The sequence below is a fragment of the Sapajus apella genome, unplaced genomic scaffold (genome assembly GCF_009761245.1).
Source record: "Sapajus apella isolate SASKATOON/1434 unplaced genomic scaffold, GSC_monkey_1.0 scaffold115, whole genome shotgun sequence".
In the NCBI taxonomy this organism is placed as follows: Eukaryota; Metazoa; Chordata; class Mammalia; order Primates; family Cebidae; genus Sapajus; species Sapajus apella.
In genome coordinates this window covers 761,350-773,709 of record NW_022437055.1, presented here as the reverse complement: position 1 = coordinate 773,709, position 12,360 = coordinate 761,350, and the positions used below count along the sequence as shown (strand labels likewise).

Below are 12,360 nucleotides of genomic sequence, written 5' to 3'. Positions count from 1 at the left end.
GCAAGAGGAGAGGGAGGAGGACAATCCACACTTGGGCACTAAGGCGGCTTTCTGATCGCTCCTATAACACTGCAGGCGGCTACTTCCTTTGCCCCTGGGGTGTTACAGACATCCTCGGATCACAGGGTCCACGAGGTGCCCAGGGCTGCTTGCTAGCTGCGCGTCGCTGTCACCAGGTGCCACATGCAACTCATGAACTCCCGCCCTTTGCTGCTGCCCGCTTCCAGGGACTGCCTCCCCACTATTTCCTCACCCCTGGGTGGGGCTGTGCGGTGGAAATGTAGCTCCGGTGGGTGGAGCGGGAAAAGAAGTTATTCTGATGGTCACAGGCCTTTCTGATCCCTTCCCGTACTCCAAAAGAGGCAGTTGCCTCCAGCTCCGACGCCGCTGGATCTGGGCTGAGTGAGCTCGTTCCCTTCCCGGACAGAGGTCGGAGCCTCAGAGAACCTCGGCCCCGGCGCTCCGGACGTGGAGGCCGACGTCCAGCAGGTGGTGCTGTCGAGCCAGCGATGGCGGGCTAGTGGCCCGGCGGGGCCCGGGAAGGGAGGGACGGCCAGGGCGGGGCCTACCGTCCGTGATGGAGGCGGCCGCGGCCGGCGTCTTCCAGTCCTCGATCATGCCCGTGCTCCCGCAAGTGTCCCTGGACGGCTCCGGACCCCCACCAAAGCCCTCTGCTGTTCCAGAGCTTGGAACACTCCCCTCAAACCCCTCCTCCTCCACTTTCCAGGGGGAATTTAGCCAGCCTCCGAATGCGCTCTCCCATTGGCCAGCAGCGCTCTGGCCCCGCCCCCAGCACCCCCTCCCCCAGTCTCGCAGACCAGCAGGTGAGCACGCGCCGCCACCCCGCCTGCTGTTCGCTCCGCTTGCGGGCAGCCTCCTTCTACCGTGAAGCCGGAGAGCATTGCAGGCGCCCGAGACTGTCATTTGCCAGCGGAGGGCCCTGACCGCCCGCCGCGCGAGCCCGGCTCCCAAGGACCGGCGCGGGCTGAAAGACGTAGCCTCCAGCTGCCTGACCCGGCAGATCGGCAGGCCCCCTGCGCGGTCGCAGTCCGAGCGCTGGGGGAACACGTGGAGCCCCGGCCCGTCCCTGCTGCAGGGTCCAGAAGGCCCGAGTACTTCGCGTCCCCCTGCCCAGCACCTGAGCAGACACCCCTGGGGCAGACCCCACCCTACCCAAACACACACACACACTGGCCTTTGCAGGGGCGGCACACAGTGAAACAGCCACCAGGCCTCCCGGTTATTGAGTTAGAGTTTACTACCCCATTCACCACCGCCCCCACACGCCAAATAGGGATGCGGAGAGGGTCCTTCCTCCCACCAAGACTTGAACAGAGCCTCTCTTTCAAGCTCCAAGAACATTCTGATAAGACCCTCATTAATCATAGGCTCGTGAACTCGGCATGAAGAGGGAACTAATTTTGGCTAAACAGATCTTTTTGGCCCTCAGTGTGATGCTCTGACAGTAGGTGGGTACACTGGCCTCCATTTGGCTGATGGGGCAATGAAGGCTGGGAAAGATTAGGTTCCCACCCAAGGTCAGCCTCGGTAGTTAGGAGTAGCGCTGGCTCTTTCCCCTACACCATACTAAAAGGATTGGGAGATCATTTAGTAAGAGGCTACCAAGCCATTCTCACCCCAATCCTGACCAGGAATGTAGACTTAATGCTACGGTCCCTACCTCCTGCCTTGACCTTTCCAACCTGGCAAAGGGCAGTGGGACTCCAGGTAAGCTGTGGGCAAAGAACCTAAAAGCAATACAAAAAAATCTGCTGTTTGGTTTTGCTTTTAACTCCCCTTCTTTGTCTCCAAGCCTTTGCTCAGATTGTCTCCTCAGTTCAAATACCTCTAATGCCTACATTTGTACTTTTTAATGTATCAACCAGGCATCACCTCTTCCAGGATGTGTGCCCAGGGCCCTTGCCCATCCCTCTGCGCTCCCGTAGCATCCTGGGCCTAGGGGAATCCTTATCCTCACTACATGGCTTTCACAACCTATTGATATGTCAGGTTTCTGGACCTGACTGCAAGTTCCGAGCAGAAGATCGACCTGAATTCAGAACCACTGTGGGCTTCTTTGGGAATCTGACAAAGATGGCTATTGCAAAGGGTCTTGGGATCAGAAAGTGGGGAGAGGAGGGCCAATGAGGAAGATTAATGCTATGGCTCAAAGAGGACGATGCTTGGACCTGGGTCAAGCCACGCTTCTGAGGCTTGAGCAAAGACAGCAGCTTAGAGTTCACTCCTGGGGATGGCTGGAGTCCAGCCGGCCAGACGCACAGATCCCTTCGCCTCTACGCTCTCTGACAGGGCTCTCCAGACTCGAAAGCCACAGCAAGAGGCCCTAAGAGAATACAGCTTCAAAGGGCCTCATCCCAGGCCTCTCAAACATCCTCTTCCCCTCAGTTGCTGGTGCATTCTGGAACTAGCATTCACAAGAATCATAGCTTCTACCACTCTTTTTCAAAAGCGGGAGTAAAAACTGCAAAATCCAGGATGGGCATCTTGCCTTCATGGTCGCTCAGTGGCAGGAAAACAGAACCGTGGAAGGCCTGCACTGTGGGCGGGGAGCACTGGCACAACAGTGAGGGCAGTGATGAGGCTATGCAGCCAGATGCCACCTTGGCAGGGTGGCCCAGGGCAGGCAGGGGACTTCCTTAAGGAGGCTTATTCCCACAGCCACCAAAGAGAGGGCAGCTTCCTCCAATCCTGCTATTCCTATGGAAACAAGGACTGCCCAGGCACCCCCTTGGACCCCAAACCAAAGCAACAGGAGCCAGATGCTCCATTTGCCCCACTGGCCCCACCCCTAGGATTTGCCCCTGCCTTTATTTTTCTTTCTAGATCGTGACCCAACGTTCACTAGCCACTCCACCTTGCCTTCATTCATTGTACCCCTCCGGACCCACAGCTGCAAAGCAGGATGGTGGGGGGCGGGGTTCCCCATCACAATGCCCACCTTCTGAAACCACCACCAAGTCCCAAAGGGGAGGATAGAAAAAGAGACGGGAGACAGAAGCCCTGACACACAGTTTTCAGTATGCAAGTGTTTTTGACTCCACAGCCAGTTGCTTAAAATGAAACATGAAGGGTAGCCAGAATATACACCCAAATGCGAAAAAAGGAAAGGCAAACAGAACATGAAATAAACTACACAATACCAGGAACCCCAACAAAACCAACAAATCAAAATCCAAAACCCCTCAACTTTATATATATATGTGTATATATATATATATATATATATATGTATTTTTTTTTAAAGGGAAAACAACTGTTTAAAACCAACTGGGCAGTATGGTGGGGGTGGGGGAGCAGTCCTACAGAAGCGGGGGTGAGAACTCCCCCACCCCCTGGGAACAAAGAACAAACACAATACAAAGAAAATAACCACCAACGCTCCCGCAGGGCTCAGGAGCCTCCAGAGAACAGATTGTCCCATCCTCAAACTGGCTTTTTTTTTTCCTTTTTTTTTTTAATCTTTTTTTTTTCCATTTTCTTTTTTGTTGTTGTTGTTTTAGCACCTGTACAATAAAACTGTACCATTTCCAACCAGAGCTGGCCATGGCGAGGCCCTCCTGCCTTTGAATGGTACATACTCTACAAGGATTGTTCGGAAAAATAGCAATTGGTAGAAAAATAAGAAGAGTGGGAGGGACAACACCACAGAGGGGGCGGGGACAGAGACGCAACCCAAGCTCCTCTCTATCACTGGACAAACCCAGCGCTGGAGCCCAGAGGTGAGGGGGAGGCCAGGTGGGGCCACCACTCAACCTCAGGTCCCCAGGCAGGAGAGGAGCAAGGGCTGGAGACCCCTTTCCTGCCCTTGCCTAGGAAACAGCTGACGCCTGGATTTCACATCTGGCAGTCAGTCTCAGAGCCCTCTGCAGATTCCCAAGGAGAATGGGGGTCTGAAGGAGGAGGAGTGGGGAGGAGAGGAAGGAAGGGGTGCTGCGAGTCTGGGAAGGGGCAGGGATCGGGCCGAGGGCTGGGAGGTGAGAGGCTCAGTATCTCTAGACAGGGAGGCCAGAATGAGGTTGGGGGAGTGGGGGCACTGCGGAAAGGATGCAGGAACAAACTCATATTGTGCACTCAGAGGGGGGCAGTGAAGAAGGCGTGAAGAGGGGCACCCTCACCCCTCAGATCCCTTCTCCACACCCCTTTATTAGAGTCACTTATTAAGCCCTGGCCCCACAATCCTCCCCTCCCTGTCAACACTAATCTGAAGATAGTGGGGCTGCTGCAAAGGGCGGAAGGGGGCGGGGGGGGAGCACCAAAGCTTCAGGATTTACCCCCAAGCCCCCAGCCCTGGGCCGGCAGCAGCTAGCTTTGTTAGTCACAAGTTCATGTCCCCCGACCCCACCCCACCCCAGTGGGGGGAAAAACCACCTGGGAATAGCTTTGTCAGAGCTCATCAACAAAGAAAAAGAAAGGAGGTAAAGAAAGTCCCTCAGAACAACAAGTTGTCTCAAATCGTCACAGTGATACAGACTTCTCAGAAACCAATGAAACAGTACAAATTAAATACTAATCAAATAAATACTACAGAAGACAGAAGAACACAGGGGAATGGAGTTGGGGGGGCGCTCAGCGATCGGGGATTTTCTCATTTCTCCTTGGGACAGGCCAAGGCCACCCAGGACCCAGGTTTGGTCTTGGTCATATACAAGGAGGCCAGTCCCGGCGACACCTCCCACCACCCCTGGGACCTATTGTCCTCAGACATAGAGTTCAGCTTTCCACCCCCATCACCAACCACGACAACAATGACGACGACAGGGAGATGAGAACTAACTGTAACCAAAAAAACAAAAACAGTCCAGTCGCTAATGCTGGCATTGATAAGGCGGCTTCTTGTTGGTCCGTATTATTGCCTCATTCTGCAGTCTGGTGCTCGGTGGGGGAAAGACAAGGGAGGTGGGGGAAGGGTGAACTCGGAAGGAGAAAGAAGAAAAGGAGGGGCTGTTTTCCTGGTCAACTTTTGCAAGACTGGAATTCCACCTCGGACCCTAGGAGCCGAAGTAGGTCTGGCTCGTACCGAACCAGCTCCACAGTCTCAGAGGAGCCTGGGGGGGATCTGTCGTCCAAGCCTACAGGCCTCTCGGCAGGGGTCAGCAGCTGACTGGAGGCCACCTGCCGGTAGAACTCAGCCTTGGGCAAGGTGGCGATTTCAAAGTGCGGGAACCGGGCCTGAAAGATCCTCGAGGAAAGCTTCAGCCTCTTCAAGACATCGGAAAAGAGAAACCAGTTGCAGGGCCTGCAAAGGCAAGGATGGGAGTTATAGAAGGAGGCTGGGGGAGCAGTGGGGGCACCGACCCGGAACACCCTGCAAAACCCACGAAGGCTGCGCGGCCACCCTCATCTCCCATTATAACTCACTGCCAGTCTGGCTCCCCTGTCGCCTGCTAAACCACAGGCTCCTTGGGTATAGCTGAGGCAAATGTCTCCTGTCCCCTGCAGTGCCTGGCCCGGCTTTCAGCTAAACGGTGAGCACTCAATCCGTAACTGATCTCTTCCAAAATAACACAAGCAGGAGGGAAAGGAGCCTTCCAGAACCTCAAACTCTTAGTGGGCTTCCTGGGGACTTAGCCCGCACCCCTGTGACCTGGGATTGGCCATTTGCTGGGACTGGCCTTCCCCCACCCGGCACTCCCACCCCTGCCAACCTCGGCTGGATTCCCTCTCCTGTTCTCACTCTCACTTCCCTGGCCTCCTTGTTCTCCAAGATCTTCCCCAGCAGAGGGGGAGCCATGGAGAAAGGCCTAAACTGCGGGTAATCCAAAAGGCATTTCTCTTTGGCTCTGGAATGCATTAGACAAGTTTTTTCTCTAGCAGCAGCACCATCGTTTCTGCAGGGCCAGAGCTCACATTACAGCGAGTTGAGTCTGACTTTGCTGAGCACACCCGACTGGGTGGCAGCCTGGGGACAGCTGGGAGGGGTGCTGGAGGGGCCGGTCCCGGGCCAAATGCTTACATTGACTAATGCAGGAAGAAATGCTGCCTCTCCACGTTAGTGGTCCCAGTTCACAGAGTTTGCCCTCCTCATTATTCCACGACCCCAGCTCCAGCCTTTGCCACTTCTGGCCTGGGCTCCATCTTATCAGCCTCCTAACTGGTTTCCCTTTGCCAGGGGTCACTCTTCTGCACCCCTACTCACCCTCATTGGATCATCTGTTACCATTACAGTTTTCTACAAAGAAAGTCTGACCTTCCATTCCCTCCCTAAACAGCTTTCAATGGATCCCCAGTGCCTCCAGAAAAATTCTAAATTCTTTCGCATGATTTTTTTTTTTCTTGAGATGGAGTCTCACTCTGTCACCCAGGCTAGAGTGCAGTGGCGAGATCTCAGCTCACTGCAATCTCTGCCTCCTGGGTTCAAGCGATTCTCCTGTCTCAGCCTCCTGAGTAGCTAGAATTACAGGCACGCGCCACCACGCCTGGCTAATTTTTGTATTTTTAGTAGAGACGGGGTTATACCATGTTGGCCAGGTTGGTCTCAAACTCCTGACCTCAAGTGATCCACCCGCCTCAGCCTCCCAAAGTGCTGGGATTACAGGAGTGAGCCACCATGTTTGGCCACTACCATGATATTATATAAGACCTTCCAACTTCTTCAGCCCAATGTCCACTTAATCACACACACACACATACCCCACATTGTATCTCCCACCCCAGCAAGCACCAGTCACATGATAAAAGACTCCCCCTATTTTCTGAATTTGTATGTTTCCATGCCTTGCTCTCCATCTTTCTCTCCTTCCCCGCCCAGCTCAGGTAGATACCGTATCACCTGTGAAACCTTCCCCACTTGTAACTCATTGTTCCTCCATCTCCCATGGTCTCGTGGCATTTGATTTACAACCCTATTGTAATATTATTAACAAAGCCCACTTCTGACAGTATTGCAAAAGAACCTTAAACTGTGGTTCACTCTGTGGCATGGCAATGGGGGCTCAGCGTGGACTGTAACTTTTTGCATTTGACACCCTTCTGAAAGTGTTGGAGTTTTTCTTACAATGAATCTGTTTAGGACATTTTGTCTTTGATTAGGGTTAATTATATACTTGTTCATCTACTGCACTAGACAGTGAATTCTTCGAAGGCCAGAGCTGAGTTCTGGTCCCCAGGGTTTGACCTGGCACAGCTGTTGAAGACATGTTTATAGAATCAAATGTTCCATTCCAGCGCCTTAAACATCTAACCAGACCCACGATCCTTATCCCTAAAACGCAACATTTCTCCCAAATGACAGCAAGTTCTTATCTCACACGAATAGGAAATGGAGCGCTTTGGGTTAAGAAAAGGGGACTACAGATAGCACACACTTGGACCATCACTTCCAAAGAATGGGAAAAAGCCCTGAAAACATGCACACTAGTGATGAGAATTCAGTTTTGGTGATTCAGAAGGTCCCTCTGCACGCCATAGGGCCTCAGAGGCATCAGTCTACGCTAGCACCCCCACCCCCAACTTCTTCAAGAACAGACATTTTCACAGTGTGCTGCAGCTGTGGGGAAGGGCAGCTCTAGAAGGAGCGCTGGAGGATGTCATGTCAGGAAAACCAGCTTTGCTGGTACTGGGCTCTGGGCTAACCACGTGCCTGCCACCGGCTCACTGAGGGGCACGCAGCCCTTGGTGGCCTGTGTTCTGTCTGCACCTAATGCAGACTACCCTGGTCCTTTTACTGCCTGAAGCCCAAGATCCTGTTTCAGAGAGAGAGGTGCTGAATACATCGAAGGAATTAATTAACCGTGCAACACTATATCCCAGAGGCCCCGCCCTGCCCTCAGGGATCAACTTATGCCCAGAAGAATAAGGACCAAAAGCCCCTGAAACTTGATCTCTACTAGTGCCATCATATACGCTATTTTTATTCTGATCAGGCTGTGTGTGTGTGTGTGTGTGTGTGTGTGTGTGTGTGTGTGTGTGTGTATGTGGAGGGGGTTGGCGGGTGGGGGGGATGCAAAGAAACTGTGGTCTAATGGTTAAAGCCCTAAACAGAGGCTCTTACTTAAAGAGCTCCTAATCTATTGTCCATTCAGCTCCCTATCCTGTGCACATCATGCTGGTTTACTGGATTTATTTTATTTTATTTTATTTTTGAGATGGAGTCTTATTCTGTCACCCAGGCTAGAGTGCAGTGGGCAATATCAGCTCACTGCAACCTCCACCCCGCAGGGTCAGGTGATTCTTCTGCCTCAGCTTCCCAAGTAGCTGGGATCACAGGCGCCCGCCACCACGCTATTTTGCCATGTTGGCCAGGATGGTCTCAAGCTCCTGGGCTCAAGCCATCCACCCACCTCAGCCTCCCAAAGTGCTGAAATTACAGGCAAGAGCCACCGCGCCCGGCTGCTGGCTTACTGGTTTTTAACGCGGAGTTGACATTTAAAAAATAGATATAAAAGAAAAATTATCCTTACAATTGTTTGCAAAAGTATTTGAAATACGTGAAGACACCAATCAGAGGGAAAAAATCATGGAGGCTAAGAACAAAAGGGCGATTCAGCCCGTATTCTCAGCCAGCACTTCCACACGCTGACATGTGGGGAAATCCAACAAAAACCACGGCCCTGCTGGCTGCCGAACTCCCTCCAGGACCACTGAATAAACATTAAACTGAGTTCAATCTAATGTTAGTGTCAGGTATACAGTGTATTCTAGTCTCCTTAAACAGGTGATCACCAATATAATATACTGTCATCTAGGCTGACAATGTTGGCACCACCACATTGCTAACATTATGGCATTGAGGGCTGGGCGCGGTAGCTCGCACCTGTAATCCCACCACTTTGAGAGGGTGAGGCGGGTGGATCACAAGGTCAGGAGTTCGAGACCAGCCTGGCCAAGATAGTGAAACTCCGTCTCTACTAAAAATACAAAAATTAGCCAGGCATGGTGGCGGGTGCCTGTAATCCCAGCTACTCGGGAGGCTGAGGCAGAGAACAGCTTGAACCCAGGAGGCAGAGGTTGCAGTGGACTGAGATCACGCCACTGCACTCCAGCCTGGACAACAGAGTGAGACTCTGCCTCAAAAAAAAAAAAAAAATCCTCAATAAACTACGGCACTGAGAAACTAGGCTGCGGATCACTGAAGGACCCTAGTGGCCCCATGGCTATGGCAACCATATGTCCCGGCTTTTCCAGCAGTCTCAATTGCAAATACTCTGTTTACCTCCAGAAACCACAAAAATGTTCCAGAGATTCTAGCAGTTCATCCGCCCAGGTATCTCTCAGATCATCGCTTATACCCAGTAACAGTAGAAAAAAGCCTTCAGAGAGAGAATCTAGTTTTGGGGTGCAGGAAATACAGCTAGTCAATGTCCACGGAGCCTGCAGCCTCTAATTTGAACAGAACTACTCTGGGCTAAAAGGGCAGGCTAGCCTTTGTCATGTGTGATGGCGCTTGTTCGCCAGGTCTTCACTTCCTTCAGAACTCCACCTTCCCAGTGAGGGCGTCCACTGTTGCCAGGACCCTGGCGTTCAGTCACCGTGGGTCTCTCGGACACTTACCCGCGGGACACTGACACTTGGAGGTTGTAGCAAGGGAGAAGAGGCTTGTCTGAGAGTTCGAACATGAATTCGTCCTCTTCCATCGGATCGTCTCCTTCTTGATCAGAGCTCCCAGGAGGATTATGTAGCAGGTCACAGGCAAACCCGTCTTTTTCCTCTGTAAGGGGAGCACATAGAGAATTAGGACTCAGATATATGCACAAAACCGAAGAAAAGAAATGTACCAAGCAGATAAAGCGGCATGGAGGGGGTAGTTGGGAGATAAATGACAAGGCCACAGGCCCCTAGTCAGGGACAAGGTTTGCCGGTCCCATGGCTCACATCCTTGGGAAGGCACATGAAAGTTGTGGTCCTGAAAGAAATCTTCTGTGGCCATTCTGTGGCCAGAGATTTATTATATTTCTCCCCACTCCAACTGGCAAAAGCAAGGTGACGTCAAGGATGACCTGCTCAGCTGTTGGAGATGGAAGCCTGAAGATATTATCAGCAGACAAGGGCAAGGTAAAAACACGTCATTCTCTAGCTGCAGATTTCCCAAGCTGCCTCACTGCCTGGGGGGCTCCCAAGAAGCCCAGAGAGGGCTCAGCCGGTTCCCTTCCCCAGCCCACATTCTGGGTGTGGCCAGTTACACTCCATCCCAACTTTCTCCCCTCCAGCTTCCCCCAAGGGTAGGAGTGGGTGCTTCCTTTCATCTTCAGCCCCCTAGCCCAAAGGGCAAATGCTAGATGACCACCATGGACAAAGACGTGCTGATCTTCCAAGAGAGGAAAGCCATGGCCAGAAGGCTAAGGGCTCCGAAGACAGTAGCTATTTGGAAAACTGTGTGTGCATCCTGGGGGCAGGGTAGGGAGAGAATGGGAGCTGTCAGGTGAGGGGTGGGGTCCCTCTTGAGTTTGAGCAATATTGGAAGATGTGACAATGCTCATAGGGCTTCTGGCAGGGTTAAGACAAAGCCAGGGAGAAGAAAGGGACCTTGGAAGAAAGAGAATTGTTTAAATGTCCAGGGTGGGGAGCGGTAGAGGGCTAATGAGGAATGGCTGTGTCCAAATCAGTGGCGTATTTCCTGGTTTAGGCAAATGACTTCTGCATCTGCAGGGAAAGACGGGGTCAGGATCGGGGTCGGGTTGGGTCTGAAAGGGTCTGTAAGCCATTAAAAGGGGAAGAAGGGATACCGCCACAGGATTACTCCTGTCCTTGAGAAGACCTGGTGAAACCCGAGCCAAATCCCACATCTTTGTGCCACAGCTGAGGGTGGGAAGGATCCCACTTCAAACTTACCCAACACAGAACTGCTGTAAAAATCCCAGGATACACCGGGATCACCCTCTGCTCGGCCCTGAAGATCTGAGAGGTGATCTGATGAAAGAAGAGCAGGCGATGAGACCAGGAGGGGAAGATGGAGAAGGAATCTCCAAATGAAGTCCATGCACACAGGGCGAAGGGAACGGGAGAAGGGAAGGAAGGACTACGAGAGAAGCCAGGAGTGACCAGAGAGACACACACTTCCTGTTCTTAGTCAGAGACTACAAACAAAGGGACAGGAGACCAATCTAACCCATTGACTGCCTGGTGTTTGGCCCAGTGCTTTAAAAGAAAAAAAGAAAAAATCTCAACACGCTTCCAACATTTTATTTTATTTTTCAGTCAGGGTCTTGCTCTGCCACACAGACTGGAGTACAGTGGCATGATCATAGCTCACAGCACCTTGAATTCCTGGGCTCAAGTGATCCTCCCACCTCAGCCTCCTGAGTAACTGAGATTGCAGGGGCGCACCACCACACCTGGCTAATCCTTTTTTCTTTTTTTCTTCCATTTTTGTAGAGGATGAGATTTCGCCATGTTGCCCAGGCTGATCACAAACCCCTGAGCTCAAGCGATCCTCCCACCTTGGCCTCCCAAAGTGCTGGGATTACAGACATAAGCCACCCCGCCCAGCCTGACTTCCAACATTTTTAAATTGGGCAATTTCACTTAAAAATCCAGACTTCCCAATATTTTTGTGAAAAAAAAAAAAAAATCTGATCTGGCAACACTGTGTCCAAATTCCTGCACGTCAACAGCTGGCTAGAGGGAACAGCGACACATGCGGGCTCCAATTCGCCACTCCCCACCCACCCAGCCTTCTTCTCCCTTTTAAGCCTAAAGGCATTTATTTAGGTTTGGGACTTCCATTTTACATGGTGTAGAGCTTTACTCTACAAGCAGACTCTTAGACCTATCCCAGGATTTTAATTCCCTATTGCTCACAATGTTCATTTATCAAATCACAATCTCTCCAATTTGTAGTAATATAAATAAGCATAAGTCCTTCTGTTTCATCTTTGAAAACATGAGAAAAGCAGCAAGGTTTATCCTCATAAAATCCTTTTGTTTCCACTCCTAGGTATATGCCCCTGAAGAACTGAAAACAGGTGTTCAAATAAAAACATACACGAGGCCGGGGACAGTGGCTCACGCCTGTAATCCCAGCACTTTGGGATGCCGAGGCGGCGGACCACTTGAGGTCAGGAGTTTGAGACCAGCCATGGCCAACATGGCAAAACTAAAAACATAAAAATTAGTCAGGTGTGGTGGCGCACACCTGTAGTTCTAGCTACTCAGGAGGCTGGGGCAGGAGAATCGCTTGAACCTGGGAGGTGGACAGTTCACTGAGCCAAGATCATGCCACTGTACTCCAGCCTGGGCAACAGAGTGAGACTCTGTCTCAAAAAAAAAAAAGAAAATAAAATGCATATCAACAGGAAGAAAAAAAAAAAACTTATACATGAACGTTCACAGCAACTCTACTCACAAAAGCCAAAAGATGGAGACAATCCAAATGTCCATCAACTGATGAAATCTGTGATGGAA

The 12,360-nt window shown here is 51.6% G+C and overlaps 1 protein-coding gene across 7 annotated transcripts in view; it reads right to left on the bottom strand.

The window, feature by feature from the left end:
• Nucleotides 1-3,032: 3,032 nt before the first annotated feature.
• Nucleotides 3,033-12,360, bottom strand: part of BCORL1 (BCL6 corepressor like 1) — a 77,100-nt gene continuing 67,772 nt past the window's right edge. For all 7 annotated transcript variants that reach the window (XM_032260175.1, XM_032260171.1, XM_032260177.1 and 4 more), the window contains 3 exons: nt 10,789-10,866; nt 9,511-9,667; nt 3,033-5,257 (listed from right to left, as the gene is read on the bottom strand). In XM_032260175.1, coding sequence (XP_032116066.1) covers nt 4,975-5,257; nt 9,511-9,667; nt 10,789-10,866 — 518 coding nt within the window. In that variant the 3' untranslated portion in view covers nt 3,033-4,974. The remainder of the gene's footprint in view (nt 5,258-9,510; nt 9,668-10,788; nt 10,867-12,360) is intronic.